The sequence below is a fragment of the Octopus sinensis genome, linkage group LG25 (assembly GCF_006345805.1).
Source record: "Octopus sinensis linkage group LG25, ASM634580v1, whole genome shotgun sequence".
Classification (NCBI taxonomy): domain Eukaryota; kingdom Metazoa; phylum Mollusca; class Cephalopoda; order Octopoda; family Octopodidae; genus Octopus; species Octopus sinensis.
The window spans coordinates 4256530-4281119 of record NC_043021.1 but is presented as its reverse complement, the minus strand read 5'-3'; the positions used below and the strand labels follow the sequence as shown (position 1 = coordinate 4281119).

The 24590-nt window shown below is 37.4% G+C and overlaps 1 protein-coding gene across 8 annotated transcripts in view; it reads left to right on the top strand.

Moving 5' to 3' along the window:
• Positions 1-24590, top strand: part of LOC115224461 (RIMS-binding protein 2) — a 595300-nt gene that overhangs the window by 173820 nt on the left and 396890 nt on the right. Inside the window, exon 1 of one of the 8 annotated variants that reach the window (XM_036513383.1) lies at positions 2202-2536. The exons of the other annotated variants lie outside the window; for them this stretch is intronic. Coding sequence (XP_036369276.1) covers positions 2456-2536 — 81 coding nt within the window. The 5' untranslated portion in view covers positions 2202-2455. Of the gene's footprint in view, positions 1-2201; positions 2537-24590 lie in introns of those variants that run through there. 8 annotated transcript variants of the gene reach the window in all.

Here is a 24590-nt window from a genome sequence, read left to right as displayed (position 1 = left end):
CTTGACCACAAAGCCATGCACGCTGGTAATGAATGATGCCCTGAATGTTTCGCTGTGTCCCTGTTGGAAAATCCTTAACTTCAGTTAGGATTATATTTTACCAAGAAGTTGGATAATAGATAAAAATTTTTAATAGAGTTCCCATTGAAAAAAAGACAAAACAAAAAAGACATCTTTATTTCTGTATACATGTATTATTATTATTATTATTATTGTTATTATCATCATTATTATTAGTGCGCTGGACAAAAGGCTTAGTGGTATTTCGCCCATCACTATGTTCTGAGTTCAAATTCTACCGAGGTCAACTTTACCTTTCATCATTTAGGGGTCAATAAAATAAGTACCAGTTGAAAACTGGGGTCAATGTAATCAACTCATCCCCTGTCCCAAAGTTGCTGACCTTGTGGCAAAATTTAAAACCATTGTTATTATTATTATTATTATCATTATTATTATTATCATGGTGAGCTGGCAGAATTGATGACACTTGGGATGAAACGCTTAGCAGTATTTTGCCTGTCACTATATTCTGAGTTCAAATTCTGCCAAGGCTGACTTTGCCTTTCATCCTTTCGGGGTCGATATATTAAGCACCAGTGAAACACTGGAGTTGATGTAATTCAGGCCTTGTGCCTATAGTAGAAAGGATCATTATTATAATTATAATTATTATTATTATATTATTATTATTATTATTATTATTATCATTATTATTATGCCTCTAAGGTGACGAGCTGGCAGAATCGTTAGCACACTGGGTGAAATGCTTAGCGGTATTTCATCTGCTGCTACATTCTGAGTTCAAATTCTGCCGAAGTCGATTTTGCCTTTCATCCTTTTGGGGTCGATAAATTAAGTACCAGCTGCATACTGGGGTTGATCTAATCAACTGGCTCCCTCCCACAGAATTTCTGGCTTTGTGCTTATAGTAGAAAGGGTTATTGTTATATGTCTGCACGTAGGCGCAGGATTGGCTGTGTGGTAAGTAGCTTGCTAACCAACCACATGGTTCCGGGTTCAGTCCCACTGCGTGGCATCTTGGGTAAGTGTCTTCTGCTATAGCCCCGGGCTGACCAATGCCTTGTGAGTGGATTTGGTAGACGGAAACTGAAAGAAGCCTGTCGTATATATGTATATATATATATATGTGTGTGTATGTGTTTGTGTGTCTGTGTTTGTCCCCCTAGCATTGCTTGACAACCGATGCTGGTGTGTTTATGTCCCCCGTTACTTAGCAGTTCGGCAAAAGAGACTGATAGAATAAGTACTGAGCTTACAAAAAGAATAAGTCCCGGGGGTCGAGTTGCTCGATTAAAGGCGGTGCTCCAGCATGGCCGCAGTCAAATGACTGAAACAAGTAAAAGAGTAAAGAGTATGGGTTTGTGCGTGTTTGTCAGTGCCTGTGTATATACTGTTAATCTCTGGTGTCTGTCTGTATGCGTGCACGTGTGAGGTTTCTATGTGTGTGTGTGTGCATGTGTGTCTGTACGTGTATGTGAGACAGCACACACAGAGCTGCTGCTGCTGCTGCTGCTGCTGCTGCTGCTGCTGTCTTCAATAACCACACTCCTGTTGCAATACAGGTTAGTTTCTCGGCTGCTTTCTAAACGGACTGTTTTCTGGAAGGATACACCAATTCTACAATACATTCAACATTTCATCGTGTTGTTCTCCCCATGGGGGGGAGCCAATTTTTTTTTTTCGGGGGGGGTTGCCTAATTAGGCAAGATAATTAAAACATACACACACTACACACACATAATAGATATGCATACACGCAAAAACACATACTCATAACTCTTTTATTTTGTTGTTATATTTCCACTTATTTGTTTTGCTTTTAGCTTTTTTCTTCTCTCTATCATCTTTCTAGTTTTGCTTCTTTTACTATCATCTCATCGCTTTGCGTATACTTCTCACTATACATACACACATACATATATATATACACATACACACAGACACACGCACACACTTTTCATTATAATTGTGCAGTTGTGTGTGTGTGTGTGTGTGTGTGCGTTTAGATATATATATATATATATATATATATACATAAACACACACATATATATACATACATACATAAGTGTATATAAACACACATACCCTCATTGCAAGTGTAAGTGCATGAATCTCTCTCTCTCTCTCTCTCTCTCTCTCTATATATATATATATATATATATATATATAATCATTCATTTCAAATGAAATCCCTTCCTAAAAAATAACATCCCAGATGTGAAAGGAAAAAAAAAAGGTAAAATGCCCCCACTTTCAATACCAAATTACTATAAATAACAAGAAGAATCCCCTTCCCCAACAAGAAAAAAAAAAAGAAAAAGAAAAACCCAAACAAAAGGCAAACAAAAGCAAAAAAGCCCCGTAATAAACCAGGTGAAGAAAGTAAAACATTTAAATCTGTTTGTCACGCTGTGTCAGTGAGTCAGAAATGTGGAAAAAATACAAAAAGGATAAGCGCAAGAAATCTAGTCTTGGTTCACGATGTGTCTGTCCTGAACAGGACACCCAAGTAAATATCTTTCTCCTTCTTTTTATTTGATTTCACTATCTTTTTTAAAAACTCTTTCTTCGTTTTCTGCTTCGTCTTTCATTCACATATTTAGCAAAAAAAAAAACAAAAAAGTAAAATTTTTTCATTTATGATTTGTGTTTAATTTTATTGATGCTGTTGGTGTTGTTGTTGTTTACAGTGATGATGTTTTTTATATTTGTTTCTTTGGCTGTCTTAAAGTTAAGTTTTATTTGTAGTCTTCTTCATATCTACCAATGCTGCTGTTATTGTTTTACCCCACCCCTCTCCTCAGAATTGCTGTCCCTGTGCCAAAATTTGAAATTATCATCATCACCATCATCATCATCATCATGGTATTGAGCTGGCAGAAATGTTAGCATGTTAGGCAGGATGCTTAGTGGTATTTTTCTGCTTCTTCACATTTTCAGTTCAAATTCCACCAATGTTGACATTTGCCTTTCATCCTTTCAGTGTCAGTGAAATAAGTACTAGTTGAGCACTGGGGTTGATGTTATTGACAAACCTCCTCCCTGAAATTGCTTTGTGGTATTTCGTCCACCGCTGCGTTCTGAGTTCAAATTCCGCCGAGGTCGACTTTGCTTTTCATCCTTTCGGGGTCGATGAAATGAGTACTAATTGAGCACTGGGATTGATATAATCGACTTAATCCGTTTGTCTGTCCTTGTTTGTCCCCTCTGTGTTTAGCCCCTTGTGGGTAGTAAAGAAATAGGTATTTCATCTGTCTTCACGTTCTGAATTCAAATTCCATTTAGGTCGACTTTGCCTTTCATCCTTTCGGGTTCAATAAATGTTGTGTACCTGTTGCGTTCTTCATTGCTGGCATTATTATTATTATTATTATTATTATTATATTATTATTATTATTATTAAGGGCTGTGAATCATTAGAGTGTCAGGCACCAATACCTTGCAGTACTTCTTCCTACTCTCTACTTTCTGAGTTCAAATCATACCAGAGTTAACTTTGCATTTGAGAGTTACAAAAAGTACCAGTCAAGTACTGGTATCAACAAAGTACTAGTCAAAGACTCAAAACTCCTAGCCTTATGCCTAAATTAGATACTGAGGGTCTGGTTTTGTCCAGACCTCCAGATGGACAAAAACTGGGATGAGGTAATGAGCACTCTCACTCAGAAATGGGCCAAGAGGAAGCTATCCTTGAGGTGGCTAATGCATACATTGCATCCGTCATCTGTTACCGTTTGACTGTTGTGCCTTGTCCTGGCTACAATTGTTGGAGCTTATATTTTTCTGCTTCTTGCAGAAGGGTCATGTCCTCATGGTCAGGTGGTCTATCTGCTGTCAACACCCACTGTGTGGTGGCCTGGGCATGCTGTGGTTAATGATGCGCAGACATGCGCTGAGGCTATGACATCTCCAATGCTTTCTTGGCGATGAACAGGTGTGGTCACCATTCACCAGATGTGTATTTCCCAGCTAGTTTCTTCAACAGAGCTGAGGTCCTGGGTAAAACAGAGACTGAGGTGGAGTATTTGGGAAGTGGAATGTCTTCAACTACTTACAGCCCTCAGCCAGTTAGGACTGTGATAAGTGGAATGTCCACTCTAGCTTTCTAAAGAGGGTTAGTGGAGGGTATGTGTGACAATGTTGTTGGTTAGGCCTTGGGCATTGGAGATCAGCTAGATGCTTTTTTCCAGAGAACTTTTGGCCCAGGATCAATAGATAATTTCCAAAAATTGCCTATGAGACAAACTTTACTGGCACAGAAGTCAGCCGGGCATGTCCAAGATGTGCGCAGGATGATGAGATGGTCTTGAGTGCTTGAGCACTGTAGACATGTGGCTTTATGTTGACCACCTGTTGTTGCATGTGGGACAGATCTGGCTGTCAACTGAATCCATTGTGAAGATAGCCCCACTGCTTTCCTTTAACTGGGAAGAGAAGGCTGTGTTTATATGCCTTGGCGAAAGAGGTTGTATGGTGGATGAGACTGATGGGCCTTAAGTCAAACACTTTCCTCTTTGGCCAACCCCTGATCAACTTCAAGTTTCACTTGAAAAGGAAAATAAGGGTAGAGAGGGAAGTGTTGTCTTCTAGCCAGTGTGCTGAAAGGTGGACGAAAGAGGCAAGAATGGTGCAAGTGAACAGGCCTGCCCTGAGCATTCACCTGTAGCTTGGGGAAAAAGGAAGGAAAAGAGGCACCTGCTCCAAAAGCTAGGGTGCCCATGGGTTTTTTTTTCATGAGCAGCTCCCGAATGTCTCCTCCTTATTGAGGATTACACATTGTTGATTTTTTTTCTTTGATTATGTTAGTCTTGTTTACATGCAAAACCCTCAGAACAACACTCACATTTTTTGTTTTGTCCTGTACTGTTCATAATGTAAACCCTTGTGGTTAATAAAGAAATCATCATCATCATCACTATTATTATTACCATTATTATTATTATTTTGTTGAGGATGACTTTGCCTTTCATCCTTTCAGAGTTGGTAAAATAAGTACCAGTTGAGCACTGGGGTTGATGTTATCAACTTATGCTCTTCCCTGAAATTCCTGGCCTTGTGCCAGAATTTGAAACCATTGTTGTTGTTATTCTTCTTCTTCTTCTTCTTATTATTATTATTATTATTATTATTATTATTATTGTTATTGTTATTATTCAGCATTTCGTCTGTCTTTACATTCTGGGTTCAAATCCCACTGAGGTCTACTTTGCCTTTCTTTGCTTTTGGTGTCAGTAAAATAAGCACCAACTAAGCACTGAAGTCTTTGTAACTGACAGTGTCCTCCTATAAAATTTCAGGCCTTGTGCCTATAGTAGAATGGATCATCTTCATCATTATTATTATTATTTATTATCCTCCTTTTGGAGGTCTATGAAATAAGTACCAGTTATGCACTGAAGTTGATGTAATCAATCAATTTACCCCTCTACCAGAATTTCAGGCCTTGTGCCTTTAGTAGAAAGGATTATTATTATTATTTGTGATTGACTTACCCCCTCCCCCAAAATTTCAGGCCTTGTGCTAACAGTAGAAAGGATTATTATTATTATTATTGTTATTACTGCTACCACTATTAACAAAAGGGAATCTTTATATAGTGACTTGATCTGCTAGGAATAGCATCCAGCAGCCAAATCTCCCTGAAATTGCACCCTAATTTCTTTAGAAAGAAGGTCGGGTGCAGGACAGCTTGAATAAATTAATTTTCGGTTGACAGAAAACAGTAAGAATGGGCTTGGCTGGGACATCTTTGACCATTGGCCTGCTTGGCAAACAATAAGAACTACAGCAGTTGTGGCTGTTGCTACTACTGCTACAACTAGTAGCAAATGGTGGTCAGTTTTGACCACTTTTTTATATTATTTTCATTAATTTGTTTCAATAAAATGAAATGTGAATTTGAAAGTGAAACTAAATCTGTCGCAGCCAAAGAGAATTAAGAATCCGTCTGTCTCTCTATTTATGTGTGTGTGTGTATGTGTGTGTTCTATATATGTATACATATTCACACATACACACGTTCTTCTTTGGACTGTCATCAACGTATATATATGATTATGCCATGATAGTTTATAAATAGATTTGCGATGCAACAATGTGTTGTTGAAAAATGTTTTGTTTTCGTTGGTAAACAAAACTGCAATTTTGCTCTTAAATGATAACGATGACAAAAATGGTGATAGCGATGACGGAAGATAACCGTTAAGAATTGATCATCATCATCATCATCATCTTCTCCTCTTCTCTTTTTCTTCTTCTTCTTCTTCTCCTCTCCCTCTTCTCTTCTTTTTCTTTTTCTTCTCTTCCTCTTCTCTTTTTCTTTTTCTTTTTCTCTTCCTCTTCTCTTTTTGTTTTTCTTCTTCTCCTCCTCTTTTCTTCTTCTTTTCTCTTCTTTTTCTTTTCTTCTTCTCTTTTTCTTCTCTTTTCTTCTTTCTTCTTCTCTTTTCTTCTTCTTCTTCTCTTTTCTTCTTCTTCTCTCTTTTCTTCTTCTTTTCTTCTTCTTCTTCTCTTTCTTCTCTTTTTCTTTTCTTCTTCTTTTCTTCTCTTTTCTTCTTCTCTTTTCTTCTTCTCTTCTTCTTCTCTTTTCTTCTTCCTCTTCTTCTTCTTCTCTTTCTCTTTTCTTCTTCTTCTTTTCTTCTTCTCTTCTTTCTTCTTCTCTCTTCTTCTTTTCTTCTTCCTCTTTTCTTCTTCTTTCTTCTTCTTCTCTTCTTCTCTTTTCTTTCTTCTTCTCTTTTTCTTCTCTTTTCTTCTTCTTCTTCTCTTTTCTTCTTCTTCTTCTCTTTTTCTTCTTCTCTTTTCTCTTCCTCTTCTTCTTCTCTTTTCTTCTTCTTTCTTCTCTTTTCTTCTTCCTCTTCTTCTTCTCTTTTCTTCTTCTTCTCTCTTCTTCTTCTCTTTTCTTCTTTTCTTCTTCTTCTTCTCTTTTCTCTCTTCCTCTTCTCTTCCTCTTCTCTTTTCTCTTTTCTTCTTCTTTCTCTTTCTTCTTCTCTTTTTGTTTTTCTTCTTCTCCTCCTCTTTTCTTCTTCTTCTTTCTTCTCTTCTTTTCTTCTTCTCTTCTTCTTCTCTTTTTCTTCTCTTCTCTTTTCTTCTTCTTCTTCTTTCTCTTTTCTTCTTCTTCTCTCTTTTCTTCTTCTCTTTCTTCTCTTTTCTTCTTCTTCTTCTTCCTCTCTTCTTCTCTTTTTCTTTTTCTTTTCTTCTTTTCTTCTTCTTCTTCTCTCTTCTTCTTCTTTTCTTCTTTTCTTCTTTTCTTCTTCTTCTTCTCTTCTTCTTCTCTTTTCTTCTTCCTCTTCTTCTTCTCTTTTTCTTTTCTTCTTCTCTTTCTCTTCTTCTCTTTTTCTTTTCTTCTTCTCTTCTTTTCTTCTTCTTCTTCTTCTTCTCTTCTCTTTTCTTCTTCTTTTTCTTCTTCTTCTTCTTCTTCTTTCTTCTTCTTCTTCTTCTTCTTCTTCTTCTTCTTCTTCTTCCAATTGTTTTATATTTTGTTGATGTTTCCATTTCTATTCTGGAGTCGGATATCTTTACGTCAACACATAGAAGTGTTATATGTGTTTTACACGCACAGATGGCGTGCGTAAATTCATACAGGCATGCATGTATGTTCGCAGACGTAAGTATGCATATATGTATATTTACATCTTCAAGTGTGTATGTTCATACATGATAGTATGTGTGGGTGTTTACAGGTGCAAGTGTGTGTGTGTGTGTGTTTGTATGTACATTTACATCTGCAAATGTATATATTTACTTGTGTCAGTGTGTATGTATATATATTCACTCAGGATAGTGTGTGTGTGTATATGTATGTTAACACATGCCAGCATATGTGTGTTTACACCTGCAAGTGTGTGTATGCATTTACATTTATAAGTGCGTTTGTGTTTACACTCTCAAACGTGCATCTGTTATTGATATAAGCATGTCTATAAATACAAACGTGCGTATGTTTATTCATGCAAATGTGTGTTTATTTACGCATCTATTATATATGAAGTCTGTTTACAAATGCAAATGCGTTTTCATACGCAATCATCACTGCGTACATTTACACGTGCAGGCTTACATATGTTTACATGTCCGAGCACGAGTGAGTTGTCATGCAAGCATATGTATGTTTTACATTTGCACGCACGTGTGTGTGTGTGTGCATGTTTGTTTTCCAGAGTGTGTGAATACACATGCATATGCATATATCTTTGCACATGCAAGTATGATTGTGTGCTCATGAATGCATATGTGTGTGTGTGTGTGTGTATATATATATATATATATATATATATATATATATACATATTGTGTCATTCCATAAATAATGTGTTTTTTTTTATACTTATTTTATTTTTCAAAATTAAGATACACAAAGTTCTCTCTCTCTCTCTCTCTCTCTCTATCTATCTATCTATCTATATATATATATATATATATATATATATATATATATATATATATATGAGGATAAGATCAATATTTAAATACCGATCTTATCAGGTGGCCAGCATGGGAATAAAAACCTTCAAAGGTAATAATTATTATTAAAATTATAATTCAGGATATCTAAGAGATACCACCACGCTGGAAATAGCAGCCAAAACTTGACTCTAAAACCACATTAAATGTTCATACAGCACCAGGAGAGAAGACAAAAAGACAAAAATAAACTAGCAAAAAATTACTGGATAATTCCAGATACCGGATTTCTGGCTCTGCATAAGAAATGCTTTGCCTCATCAGTGGAATATACACAGAGAGTACATAAATACAAATATATATATATATGTATATATAACATATGAATACTTACCTCTACGAACGTATACATACATATATATGCACGTATGCACACAACCAGTTTAAATTACCCGCCTTTTTTAATTTTAATCTCTCTATATATAAACGGCAGTTTGTCTGTGTGTGTTTCTGTGTGTCTGTCAGGTTGTACCCTCACCCTGACCACGGCTTTCAACCGATTCTGATGAAACTTGACACACACATAGCCCAATGTCATAATTCAAAACTAACGCAGCGAAAATTTTGAAAAGTTCCCCCAGTTCTGAAAAAGATCGATAAATTCGACATGGGGTCGACAATCAGAAACACAAACCACAGATGGTCTAGGGGACGCAACTCGACCTTTTTAACTATCAAAAAAAAATTTACCATCATTTTTTCCCCCATTTTTTTGCTATTTTTTGGCTATAACTCTCTAAAAATGCTTTATAGTTATTTCCCTTACAAACCTGAGCAACGCCGGGCGATACTGCTAGTTTATATATAAATATATAATGTATGCATGTAATAAGTATGTTTAGGCATTCACAAAACACTGACTACATTGATATTTCAATTAAAAAAAAAAAATAAACATTTGTGCGTCTAAACCTCACCAGTTAAAATTATGTGTGTGTACACTTTTTTTGCACAGAAATGCAAAAATAGAAAAAGTATTTCTAAATATGTGCTTCTAAATATTTTCATACAGGTGAGTGCATACACATACAAACAGACATGCATGGTTGCATGCAGGTAGACAAGCACACATATTTCCTGTCAGATATACATTGGTACCTATATGTGTTAGAATACTTAGTTGTGTTTTTGAATTGATAACGTTTACACGAACACACCTGAATCGAGATATGATCACAATCACACCTAGATACCTCAGTATGGCGCCATACTTATCTCAGTTTGTTAGCAAAGATGCTCTGATGTACCTAAAAACAGGCATCTGCAGGAAAAAAAGTGACCAAAAATAAAATGTGTAACATATATGCCTAAATATCTATACGTCTAAATATTTATATATTCACATGCCTATTCAGATAAGCACAGATCTGCAGTTTGCTGTGCATTTGCCTGTTCTTATCAACAAACAGGTGCGGGAGTGGTTGTGTGGTAAGTAGCTTGCTAACCACCCACATGGTTCCGGGTTCAATCCCACTGCGGGGCACCTTGGGCGAGTGTCTTCTGCTATAGCCCCGGGCCGACCAATGCCTTGTGAGTGGATTTGGTAGATGGAAACTGAAAGAAGCCTGTCGTATATATGTATATATATATGTATATATATATGCATGTGTGTGTATATGTTTGTGTGTTTGTGTTTGTCCCCCCACCATCGCTTGACAACCGATGCTGGTGTGTTTACGTCCCCGTCACTTAGCGGTTCGGCAAAAAGAGACTGATAGAATAAGTACTGGGCTTACAAAGAATAAGTCCCGGGGTCGATTTGCTCGACTAAAGGTGGTGCTCCAGCATGGCTGCAGTCAATTGACTGAAACAAGTAAAAGAATAAAAGAGTAAAAGGGTTTGTTTAATGTCTTCTGTTGCCTGCATCTATATGGACAGATTTTTTTTCGTTTTTTAAATAGGAAATAAATGGCGCAGGAGTGGCTGTGTGGTAAGTAGCTTGTTTACCAACCACATGGTTCCGGGTTCAGTCCCACTGCATGGCCCCTTGGGCAAGTGTCTTCTACTATAGCCTCGGGCCGACCAAAGCCTTGTGAGTGGATTTGGTAAACGGAAACTGAAAGAAGCCCGTCGTATATATGTATATATATATATATATGCGTGTGTGTGTTTGTGTGCCTGTGTTTGTCCCCCTAGCATTGCTTGACAACCGATGCTGGTGTGTTTATGTCCCCGTTACTTAGCGGTTCGGCAAAAGAAACCGATAGAATAAGTACTGGGCTTACAAAAGTCCTGGGGTTGAGTTGCTCGATTAAAAGGTGGTGCTCCAGCATGGCCGCAGTAAAATGACTGAAACAAGTAAAAGAATAAAAGAGTAAAAGGGTTTGTTTAATGTCTTCTGTTACCAGAAGAACAGCTTCAATACAATTTTGAATGATCAACAGTTTAGTGCTGATTGTGGACAATAAATTAAATTGACTACAAAAGTGTCTATAATCTGTGGCAAAACATCAGATGTAGTTATTTGAGTCATTCACTGCTTGTGCTTCTTGTGGTTCAATGAATTTGTAATTAGGGAAAGAGGGGATGGGGGTCAGAATTATTTAATAATTCATTGATTACTTGTGATTCAATCAACTTGTAACTAGGGAGTACAAATAACAAAGATGGTGAACTGGCAAAGGCAATTAGAGCATTCGTTAGAAAACTGTATCACGTTACTTGGTTTGGCATTTTGAACTTTGTGCTTTCTGGTCCCTTCTGTGGTCAAATCCATCTTTCATCTTTTTGGAGATGGATTTTAAAAAAAAACCCTTGTTGCAATTAATTTTGAAAATAATGAAGAATTTGGTAAAACAACTTTGTCGTTATTAAGCTGGGGTTTAAAAGTTTGTGTTGTAGAATTAGAGGCAGTCTCAAAAAGACTGATATCTAAAGGGTTAATCTGGGGCAATAAATTAGTGGAAATGGTAGGCCATCAGAATGGAATCTTCGTGGAATCTATTTCATCCATTCATGTCTTTGAGGATATTGATGCCAAGTTGTATTGAATTTTAGTTTGTTTGTGGTTATTTCAGCCAAACAGTGCCAGATCATGGCAGTAGCACTGGGGCCCAGGTAACACATAGCCCCATTTTTCAGTCAGATCTTGGACACCTTGTTTGGTACAGCACTAAGGCTGATGAGTACCTAAAAATGGCCTTGCACCTAACCTTTGATATTATGATGATTCACAGAATATTTAAGATCCATGTAAAAGTGCCCATGCAGTGTTATGTAAAAGTGCCTGTGCAGTGTTATGTAAAAGTGCCCATGCAGTGTCATGTAAAAATGCCTGTGCAGTGTCATGTAAAAGTGCCCATGCAGTGTCATATAAAAGTGCCCATGCAGTGTCATGTAAAAGTGCCCGTGCAGTGTCATATAAAAGTGCCCATGCAGTGTCATGTAAAAGTGCCCATGCAATGTCATGTAAAAGTGCCTGTGTAGTATCATGTAAAAGTGCCTGTGTAGTATCATGTAAAAGTGCCCATGCAGTGTCATGTAAAAGTGCCCGTGCAGTGTCATATAAAAGTGCCCATACAGTGTCATGTAAAAGTGCCCATGCAGTGCCATGTAAAAGTGCCCGTGCAGTGTCATATAAAAGTGCCCATACAGTGTCATGTAAAAGTGCCCATGCAGTGTCATGTAAAAGTGCCCATGCAGTGTCATGTAAAAGTGCCTGTGTAGTATCATGTAAAAGTGCCCATGCAGTGTCATGTAAAAGTGCCCGTGCAGTGTCATATAAAAGTGCCCATACAGTGTCATGTAAAAGTGCCCATGCAGTGTCATGTAAAAGTGCCCATGCAGTGTCATGTAAAAGTGCCTGTGTAGTATCATGTAAAAGTGCCCATGCAGTGTCATGTAAAAGTGCCCATGCAGTGTCATGTAAAAGTGCCTGTGCAGTGTCATGTAAAAGTGCCCATACAGTGTCATGTAAAAGTGCCCATGCAGTGTCATGTAAAAGTGCCTGTGCAGTATCATGTAAAAGTGCCCGTGCAGTGTCATGTAAAAGTGCCTGTGCAGTGTCATATAAAAGTGCCAGTGCAGTGTCATGTAAAAGTGCTTGTGCAGTGTCATGTAAAAGTGCCAGTGCAGTGTCATGTAAAAGTGCCAGTGCAATGTCATGTAAAAGTGCCCGTGCAGTGTCATGTAAAAGTGCTTGTGCAGTGTCATGTAAAAGTGCCAGTGCAGTGTCATGTAAAAGTGCCAGTGCAATGTCATGTAAAAGTGCCCGTGCAGTGTCATGTAAAAGTGCTTGTGCAGTGTCATGTAAAAGTGCCTGTGCAATGTCATGTAAAAGTGCCCGTGCAGTGTCATGTAAAAGTGCTTGTGCAGTGTCATGTAAAAGTGCCAGTGCAGTGTCATGTAAAAGTGCCTGTGCAGTGTCATATAAAAGTGCCAGTGCAGTGTCATGTAAAAGTGCTTGTGCAGTGTCATGTAAAAGTGCCAGTGCAGTGTCATGTAAAAGTGCCAGTGCAATGTCATGTAAAAGTGCCTATGCAGTGTCATGTAAAAGTGCCTGTGCAGTGCCATGTAAAAGTACCCATGTGACACCATGTAAAAACACCTGTGCGATGTCATGTAAAAGTGCCTGTGTGGAGCCATGTGAGAGTGTCCCTGTGGTGCCATGTAAAAGCATCCAGCACATTCTGTAAATTGGTTGGCATGAGGAAGGGCATCCAACCGTAGAAGCCATGCCAAATCAGACTGGAGTCTGGTGCAGCTCCCCAGCTTTTCAGCTCTGGTCAAACCAAATGCTATCATGGACAATGGACATTAAATGACGGTGATGATGATGATGAGCACTTTTTAAGGATTTTTGATTTAAGAGATAATAATGTTATAGAATAACCATTTTGTTATTACATTTGAGCAAATATATTTCTTTGAAACCTTTTCACTGCATAAATCAGATGTATCCTCTTGAAATTTCATTACTCTTAACTGAAGAAATCAGTTTTATACACCAATCTATCTTTTGTTCAGGAATTTCATATTTGAAACTATTTTCTGTTGGAACATGTCAAGTTTATTGAATACCTATTCTACTTTTTTTTGGTTGATATTTAATATAATTACTGGAATAACCATCATCATCATTGTTTACCGGCTGCTTTCCATGCTGGCATGGGTTGGACGGTTTGACAGGAGTTGGTCCAGACTCCAGTTGTCTGTTTTGGCATGGTTTCTATGGCTGCATACCCTTCCTAATACCAACCACTTTATATACCTTCCTAATAACTATTTCTTTACTACCCACAAGGGGCTAAACACAGAGGGCACAAACAAGGACAGACAAACGGATTGAGTCGATTATATTGACCCCAGTGCGTAACTGGTACTTATTTAATCGACCCCGAAAGGATGAAAAGCAAAGTCGACCACGGCGGAATTTGAACTCAGAACGTAGCCGCAGATGAAATACCGCTAAGCATTTCGCCCGGCGTGCTAACGTTTCTGCCAGCTCGCCTAATACCTATTTCTTTACTCCCCACAAGGGGCTAAACACAGAGAGGACAAACAAGGACAGACAAACAGATTGAGTCGATTACATCGACCCCAGTGCGTAACTGGTACTTATTTAATCGACCCCGAAAGGATGAAAGGCAAAGTTGACCTCGGCGGTATTTGAACTCAGAATGTAGCCACAGATGAAATACCCCTAAGCATTTGGTTCAGCGCGCTAACGATTCTGCCAGCTCACCGCCTTACCAACTACAAAATGTGCTGGGTCCCTTTTACATGCCACTGGCATGGGTGCATCTATGAAGCACTGGCACAAGTGTGTTTTGAAATTTAATGTCACACTTAAGGGTTAATATAAACCAAAAGATATTGAACTAAAACTGTAAATTGTTATTGCCGACCGGTTATTATTTGTTTCTATTCTTTCATGCAAAAGAAAGAAAACTAAAAAATTTCCTTCTCCATTGTCTTCTGATTCTCAAGGAAAATGTTGAATTTCCTTCTCTTTCATGAAGACATTTTCTGAAAATATAATGAATTCCTTTCACTAATTATTTCTGTAAAATACATTTCCTATTTGTTTCAATTCGTTTTGAAAAGAATCAAGAATATGGAGCAATTTAGTAAAATAACGAACTCTTTCATTCGTTATTATGGAAGCACTCCGTCGGTTACGACGACAAGGGTTCTGGTTGATCCGAATCAACAGAACAGCCTGCTTGTGAAATTAACGTGTAAGTGGCTGAGCACTCCACAGACACGTGTACCCTTAACGTAATTCTCAGGGATATTCAGCGTGACACAGAGAGTGACAAGGCCGGCCCTTTGAAATACAGGTACAACAGAAACAGGAAGTAAGAGTGAGAGAAAGTTGTGGTGAAAGAGTACAGCAGGGATCACCACCATCCCCTGCCAGAGCCTCGTGGAGCTTTTAGGTGTTTTCGCTCAATAAACACTCACAAAGCCCGGTCTGGGAATCGAAACCGCGATCCTATGACCACAAGTCCGCTGCCCTAACCACTGGGCCATTGCGCCTCCACATTCGTTATTAAACTGACATTTGAAATGTATTTTAAGAAAATATTCTTACATCAGGTTGTGCTGGGTGTTTTTAATTAAGACACAATCATTTAGAATATATACTTTTGGGTCACAGAATCAGAGATATAAGTTCAGATCGGCTAGTGTCAAAAGAGTTCATGCAGAAAATATATAAAAAGGTCCTTTTTTTTTATTCTAACATCTATCTTCCATGTTGGGATCAGTTCAGTGAATTGACATCTCCAGGGGGTCAGATGACTGTTGTACTCCAACATCTGCTTTGGCATAGTTTCTATGGTTGGAGCCATTCTTAATGTCAACCACTTACAGAGTGTACTGCATGCTATTTTTTTTTTTTTTTCATGGCACCAGCACTAGTGAGGCAGCCATGTAACTCACAAGACTAAAATCCCTTCAGCTGAATGGGATACAATGGAGAGGGTGGTTACTTCATGCTTGCTGATGAAAAATTAAGAGTCTGAAGGGGTTGAAACAGGTTTCTTGCTGTAGAGAAGATACATGGCTGCTCACATTATATTAGAGTGGGGATAATGAATAGAGCTGGAAAGAGTGGCCTTAAAATTTAAAAAAGAACTTTTTGCAGCATAATCATCAAAGTATGCCGGGCTGTAATTGTGTCCATTTTAGAGTGCCTAAGACTAATAGAGGAGAGTATGGAACATGTATTGTGCACACACACAGACACACACACATAACTTGTGAGCTCCACATGGTAAGAAGCAGTGCTTTAGGATATCTAGTTACCTTTAGACAGGTGACTTGACCTGAGTACATGCAACAACCGAGTAGAATTTTAAAGGCTAAGTTGGCAATATTAAACTGAGTAACAGACGGTTGAAGCTTCTTTTTTTCTGTTTTTGGTTAATTCAATGCAATGAATAAGAATACGGTTCCTTAGTTTAATGTAATGATATGATGCCAGTGGCTGGAATTGAACTTTCAAACTTTTGAACTGAAATTCTAAAATTTCAAACTGTCCTTTTCAATAAAATTTCAGATATTTTGGTTTCTTTTCAGACTTAAGAAAGCACCAAAAAAATAAATAAATAAATAAATAAAATAAAAAGAAAATAATGATATCTATATATTGAACTAAAACTGCAAAATGTTAGTGCCGCCTAGTTATTTATTAGTTGATATTCTTTCATGCGATCATAATAATCTAAAGAAAAATAAAAAAAATTTCCTTGTTCCATTGTCTTCTGCTTTCTTGATGAAAATGTTGCGTTTCCTCTTCTTTTGGATAACAACCGAACAGAATGTGACATTTTATTAAGACAACTTTCAACTGAAAATAAAATAAAATTCATTTCATTCATCATTTGTTTTGGCAAAGATATAAAGATTAGAAAGATCTAAAGAAATATTAACACCACCAATAACATGTCTGTCCTATATTCCTTGCTTATGGTTTTATTTTGTCTCGTGTTTTTTTTTTTTTTTGTATCTCTTTAGCATGTTTTTTTTTTGTTGTTGTCTTTCAAATATATCTAAGTACGTTTAAGTCTATCAGAAGTTATTTCTGAAAGAGACTCTTTGATATCTTTTCATCATGTGGTTTTTCATATGTGAAGTAAATGTTCTCACATTTGTTAACTTCTCTTCCTTCTCTGCTACCTCTTCAACCCTCTTCCTCTTCTGCCTCTTTCTCTTCCTCATCTTCATGTTCTTCCTCCTCTTCTTTTCTTCTCATCTTCCTCCCTTCCACTTCTCCCTCTTCCACTTCTCATTTTCTTCTTCCTTTTCTTCCCTTCTTATTCCTTTTTACTTCCCTTCCTCTACTTCCTCCCCACCCTCCTCATCCTCTCCTTGCTCTACGTTTTCTGATTCCTCGATTTCTTCCTTTCTCTCTACCTTTTTCCTCCAGTTCCCTTTTCTCCTTTTCTCATTGCTGCCCTTGGTGGAAGATATCCGCTTAAGGTGCCATGTAGTGAGAACTGAACCTCAAAACCACATGGCCGGGAAGTAAACTTGCTAATCACTTAACAATGCTTGTGTAAGTCAGAGACACAGAGATAGAGGGAGAGAGAGGCTTTTGCACAGTTTTTACTTTTTTTTTGTCTAGCCACTCCTTCCCCTACACAGGTATTGTTTCACTTGAGGTACAATACACCTACCAAAGGTGACTTACAAGAACATTGAAACTTGCAACTGCATGGTTGTAAACCAAACATCTTACATGGTCATACTTGTTCCTATTGTATAATATTTTCATTCAGCCTCTTTGATCATAACTGCAAGAATATCTTCAGTAATGTGCTTCCGTTCACACTTTTCACACGGAAACTAATTATTATGCACACCTGTCCTATTTCTCACTATTCCATATCATCTGCCTCTTTCCCAGTCTTTATATGAAACATGACTTTGAGTCATGTACTGACTGTTACCAATCTGTCAGTCATTTGGAGGATATCCAACTCATTCCTCAAAGTTCCATCATCATCAACATGGCATGGGTCAGATGGCTTGATAGGAACTGGCAAGGCCAGGGCCTCATCAGGTTCCATAGTCTGTTTTGGCTTGATTTCTATGGCTGGTTGCCCTTCCTAACACCAACCACTTCACAGGGTGCTTTTTATGTGCCACCCTGCACCAGTGCTTTTTACATGGCACCAGCAATCACACCAATGCTTTTTCATTGCTGCCACCTTTTATATGGCACCTTAGTTTTAGGATCTCAGTGCACCACACACCTCAGTCCTCTGTCATCTTGATAAGGTTCAGCGTTTTGAGATAGGCCTTCTCTGTTGTAAATTATTCAAAAAGAATAATTTCCAGAGGTGAATTATTCAAACCCCAAAGAATCCCTCTCAACACATGGCCATGATGCTCCCCCACTACTTCTGCTCGTGATCAGAGATGCACATATCGTCAGCCACTAAGGGACATGCTCAACTGGTTACGGTCAAACAACTGACAAGCAAATCTGTGGTATTGAGCAGAATATTTGCTGTAGCCCATCTTTTATACCAATACAAAACAATGTACATGATAACACTTCCAATCAGTTAAGATCAGAAGCCATAAGAGCCACTGTCTGGTACTGCATTATTATTATTATTATTATTATTATTATTGGGGCTCCTCCAATCTTGCTTCTATATTTAAGAACAGTTTTTTTTTAAATACTAAATAACTTTTGGATATATTCAGTCTGGAATGTCAGCATAACCTAATCAATAAGATCTAGCAAAAGAGGCAGGTTTAATCCCAGCTTGAATCTGTTTCTCAAGTCAGCATCTATAGTAGTGTTGGTAGTAGCAGTAGTAATAGTAGTGGGAGTCATATCCATTTCAATTTATCTAGCTTTGCTGGTTAAGCCAGATTAGTCATACCTCATGAGGTGAATATTTATCAGAATTTTTGGGATATAAAATTATCTCCATCTTATCTCCTAGTTTGCTTATCATATTAGTAACAACTTTTATGATTTTTACTTTTTATTTTTTTAATTTATTCTTTTGTTCTTGTCTCTTTTCAATCAAGTCTGAACTCTGTCAGACTTGCAATCTTAAGAATCAATCTTTGTGTCCCTGAGACACTGTCCCCATTCGACGTATTTCTTGTATCCAGCTGCTTCATCAGTGAATTAAAAGCCTGCATGATATATCCTGCCACTGTTAAATCCATGAGAGGATTTGGCAAGTAATAAAACTGGGGATTAAGTGTGAACTGAAGATGTGCATATCAAATCTGTTTTCCCTATTCACAAACCTGGCTGTGTGGTAAGAAGTTTGCTTTCCAACCACATGGTTCCAGGTTCATTCCCACTACTTGGCACCTTGGGCAAGTGTCTTCTACTGTATCCCCTGACCTTGTGAGTGGATTTGAGCTAAAAGCTAAAAGAAGTCTATTGTATACACACACACACACACACACACACACACACATGTATGTATAGGTACAGGTGTGGCTGTGTGGTAAGAAGCTTGCTTCCCAGCCATGGTTTCGGGTTCAGTCCCACTGCATGGCACCTTTGGTAAGTTTTCTTCTACTATAGCTTTGGACCAACCAAAGCCTTGTGAGTGGATTTCATTGATGGAAACTGAAAGAAGCTCATTGTGTGTGTGTGTATATATATATAATGTGTGTGTGTGTGTATTTGTGCCTGTGTTTGTGCTCCACCACCACCACCACTTGACAACTGGTGTTGGTTTGTTTACATCCTCATAACCTTGTGGTCTAGCAAAGGAGACTGATAGAATAAGTACCAATCTTAAAAAAGAAAATACCGAGGGCAATTCATTTGACCAAAATTCTTCGAGATGGTGCCCCAGCATGGTCAGAGTCTAACGACTGAAGCAGTAGATGAAAGGTAAAAATAGTCTTGCATAAATCTACGATGGAAGGACATTTTAGAATGAGAAAAGCTCTGTCTTGTTCTTGACATTTCTTATGTCAACGGAAGAAGCTTGTATAGTTCCGTTTCTGTTCGTATAGTTATCAATTCACTTATAATAACCAAAAATTTACAGCTAAATTCCATTTTTTTTTCAATAGAAGTTTTAAATGAGGTTCTTCTTTGAAGTAATTTTAATGATAGCTTGGCTTGGCTGCCAAAAATAACAGCAAGCAAATTTATTCAAATTATTAAAAATAGACTTCTATTAATTATAGCTCTGAAATTCTATATTTCTTTTCATACCATAAACACATCAATGCTGTGATGTATGTGTGTGAGATATATATATATATATATATATAATATATATATATATATATATATATATATATATATATATATATATATATATATAAATGTGTAAATTATTGAAATGAATGCCTATGTGCGTAGACAATACAGAGAAAAATGTTTTATTTTTATTACTATTCTCTTTTATTATTATTATTATTATTATTATTATTATTATTATTATTATTATTATTATTAGTATTAATATTATTATTATTATTAGTATTAATATTATTATTATTATTAGTACTAATATTATTATTATTATTAGTAGTAGTAGTATTAATATTAGTATTATTATTATTAGTAGTAGTAGTATTATTATTATTATTATTATTATTAGTATTAATATTAGTATTATTATTATTATTATTATTATTATTATTATTATTAGTAGTAGTAGTAGTAGTAGTAGTAGTAGTATTATTATTATTATTATTATTATTATTACTATTAGCTGCCTTCGGTCCCATCTTCAGAGCTTGGATCACTGCAATGCACAGCAGCATCCTGCTCAGTGGTCAAAGTTAATGGCCACCTCTCAGAACTGTTTCAGATCTCCCAGTCAGTCAGGTGCCCTCTCTCTCCTCCCTTCTGTGCGTATTGACTCTTGAGCCTTTACTGTGGAAGCTGGAGCTGCTGCAGGGCATCCCGCTTGAACCAGGACACAGAAGGGCTGTGTCAGTTTATGTGGACGACTTCACTGCGATGGTGTCGAACACCTCAGAAACCGAGGTGGTCAGTACATCATCATCATCATCATCATCGTTTAACGTCCGTTCTCCATGCTAGCATGGGTTGGACGGTTCGACCGGGGATCTGGGAAGCCAGAAGGCTGCACCAGGCTCCAGTCTTATCTGGCAATGTTTCTACAGTTAGATGCCCTTCCTAACGCCAACCACTCCGTGAGTGTAGTGGGTGCTTTTTACGTGCCACCTGCACAGGTGCCAGGCGAGGCTGGCAAACGGCCAGGGTCGGATTGGTGTATTTTACGTGCCACCGGCACGGAAGCCAGTCGAGGCGGCACTGGCATCGACCACGAGTCGGATGAAAAGTTGACAGGAGCAAAACAAAAGTCAGTGGGGTGCTGGCTAGATGGACTGGGCAAGTTGCTTGGGGTTTGGTTCAGACCAGATCTCCTGGTGGAAAAGAATTGGGACAAGGTGATCAATGGAGTAGAGGGGAGAAAGTTGAATAAAATCATAAGTAACTGATCCCCCTGTATTTTTATTTTTACCCAAATCCAGGAATTTTTCAGCACCCCATCGTAAGTTGGATGAGTATCTCCAGCAACAGGGTAATAGAGGTAATCAATTAATTCTGTGGGGAGACTTTCAAGTAGCTGAAGGTACTCAGTTCAATAAATTTTTGGAAAACAAAAAACTTCTTTGAAAAGAGAGATAGAGAGAGAAAATTCAAATTAAAGGCAAGGAAAATGATGCAAAATAATCCTTTTGAACAGCATACTAACTTCATATTGATTTCTTTAAATAAAACCATATTATGTTTCTGTGTGATCATTTTACCTTTGGTTTATTTGAAAAGAAGAATGAACGGAATCGCATAGCTGTATTTAGCTGTCTTCCAGCATCAAATGCAAGATGAAGAATCGAGAATTAGGGCTAGAATTCATTAATTTGCTTGTGTTTTGCAATGATTACCAAAAACAAGCTGCCTTTTGAACAGAATTATTTTGTTCCATTTTACAAGTTCCAATCAGTTAGTTTTATTCTAAATTACACATTTAAATTATCATCTTATTCATTGATTTAAAACAACAACACGAGAAGAAGAAAGAAATTTTAAAGATATTGTAATTGATTTTTTTTTCCTTGTGGTATTATCTCCACCTCATTTGCCATGTAAATATTGAACCAATATACATATTCATGATTGAATTCAGTAGCAAAAGCAGCAACAGCAACTGCCGCCTTACCATTATAACGGTTCCCAACATTGTCGTTTGATGGCTAAAAAGAGAAATGTCAGCTTCTGCAATGATGTGTAATTTCTGACATTTAGAAACTTAGTTATGTTAAGGGTTTTTATGGTTAATGAGCAGAGTCAGGGATTTTGTAATTGGTGAACAGTAGCATTGTTGGTTATTGGTTTGCAGTGAACCGATCACTGACTCACTGTATTTCTGATAGTATGAGGGATATGAAATTTGTCTAACTGGACAGAACAAATACTGCACAGGTTATCTTTATTTCAAAAGTACTGATATTCACGTCTTTTAATATATATCAACACAATATATACAGATATATAGATATACAGATGCATAAATACATATACAGGCATGGCTGTGTGGTAAGATATTTATGTTGCAATCACTTGGTCCTAGGTTTAGTTTTCTAATATAACCTCATGCCCACCAAAGCTTTGTGAGTGGATTTGGTAGACAGAAACTGAGAAAAGCCTGAAAAGCGTGTTAAAGAATAGGTGCAGGAATGGCTATAGGTGCAGGGGTGGCTGTGTGGTAAGTTGGGATCTCGTTTAGATTTTTGAGTCTAGCATTGCTGACCTGTAGGCTTTACCTTCTTTCTGACAAGTGCAAGGACTGCCCATGGTTGTGGTTAAATATTCTTTTAGTTTGTTGAAGTTGTTCAGAATTTGTGTGGTGTTCCAAATTTCAATGCTGGAGCTAATCACCTACATTACCTTGTGTATCACAGCTGATCTACCTAGAGTTAAAAGATAAGTTGTTAATTCATTTTGATTTTTGAGTACTGATTTCACTTTTTGTCTTGTAATAATCTTTAACTCAACTAGTGTATGAGATTTAATTAAAGATGTATAGCTTATTTAATTTTACAGATAACTGGCTGAGAAAAACTGTAATTTCAAAACAAAACTAACATTCATTTATTTTTTTTTTTATATATAGTTTCCTTAGAGATCATTGATAGAGAAAAAATTGAGGTTTTAACATCAGTTAAGTAAACAAAGATGATGAAAACAGTGGCACTTAATTTTTTAGTGGTTAAATATGTTGTCTGAGGCATTTTATCCAGACTGGCAACTGCTTGAAGATCCTGCTGCACCAGCACTCTACGCAGGAGAAATTTGGAAAATAACTGCCAACATCACTCAGAGGCTGAATGCATTCTCCCATTGTGTCTACATAGACTAACTCAATTTAATCTATGTAGACAGAATCACAAACTCTGAAGTCTTAAGAGCCTTTCTGTGGAGCCTGCAGGAGATTTTGGTGGAAAAAAGAGAGAGATTTGCAGGTCATGTTTGTTTTCTAATTGCTGGATTGAATACCCAAGACAGCTACCACTTTAGGTACTAGCAGAGGGTTGGAAAAAGAGTGGGAGAACTAAGATGACATGGTGTGTCATCTTCAAAGAAGATATGAAGCAACTTAGCATCACCTGGGAAGACGATTTACCCTTCAGCATTCAGGTTACTCTGTTAAATATAATGCTTGTATATTTACCTTATTTTGAACTACTCGTGCATTGTCTTGTAGCTTTGAGATTTCAATGATGAGACTCTTTATTTTAGGAATGGCATGTTAGGATAGATGTAAGAGGCCAGATCTGGTTACTTTGAATATAAAGCAGGAAGAACATTTGGGCCAGATATAGCCCGGTTTAAATCTCTTTTACTTGTTTCAGTCATTTGACTGCGGCCATGCTGGAGCACCGCCTTTTAATCGAGCAACTCGACCCCGGGACTTATTCTTTTATAAGCCCAGTACTTATTCTATCAGTCTCTTTTGCCGATCCGCTAAGTAACGGGGACATGAACACACCAGCATCGGTTGTCAAGCAATGCTAGGGGGACAAACACAGACACAAACACACACACGCATATATATATCTATACATATATATACGACGGGCTTCTTTCAGTTTCCGTCTACCAAACCCACTCACAAGGCTTTGGTCGGCCCGAGGCTGTAGTAGAAGACACTTGCCCAAGGTGCCATGCAGTGGGACTGAACCCGGAACCATGTGGTTGGTAAACAAGCTACTTACCACACAGCCACTCCGGCACCTATATTGTTGAAGGATTAATGAAGACATCTTGTTGCCTGGTGTACAGGCTAACTGTACAAGAGAAACTTAAAGAACGGCACATTTTCATACACATTTCTTTGGATTGGAATTGAACTCTCAGACTTTTAATGTAGGTTGCAGTATTATCTGTAAATTATCCTCTGAGCCATGATCCTGTAATTGCAATAAAAATCCACTTATGAATATGCATATTTATATTTATGGCTTCTGAGAATGGTCAGAGAACTACAATTATAGCGTAGATGGCAACATAAAAGATGAGGTCAGTAATACAATTGAATTTTTAACCATTTCTACTTTGCTTTATGGTCAAGGAAAAAGAAACATTACCATTATTGTCATTCAGTATTACAGAAATCTGCTGCCATATTTACCATTGTAATTTAACGTTTCCTTTCCGATCTATTGCTATTATTGAAACAAATTTATCGATTCCTAGGTTACATCTCGGTCGACAAACAATCAGGCACCTACCACCTACTTCAAATCTCATTCCATCCTGATATTTTAATGGAACTAAAAATAAAACCGTTTATTGAAAGCATGAAAATAATAAGATAAAAAAACCCGAAACTGCTGCTCTGCAAGAAAAAATTTATCATCATCATCATCATCATCATCACCATCATCATCATCATCATCACCATCATCATCATCATCATCATCATCATCATCACCATCATCATCATCATCATCATCACCATCATCATCATCATCATCATCATCATCATCATCACCATCATCATCATCATCATCATCATCATCATCACCATCATCATCATCATCATCACCATCATCATCATCACCATCATCATCATCATCATCACCATCATCATCATCATCATCATCATCATCACCACCACCACCAC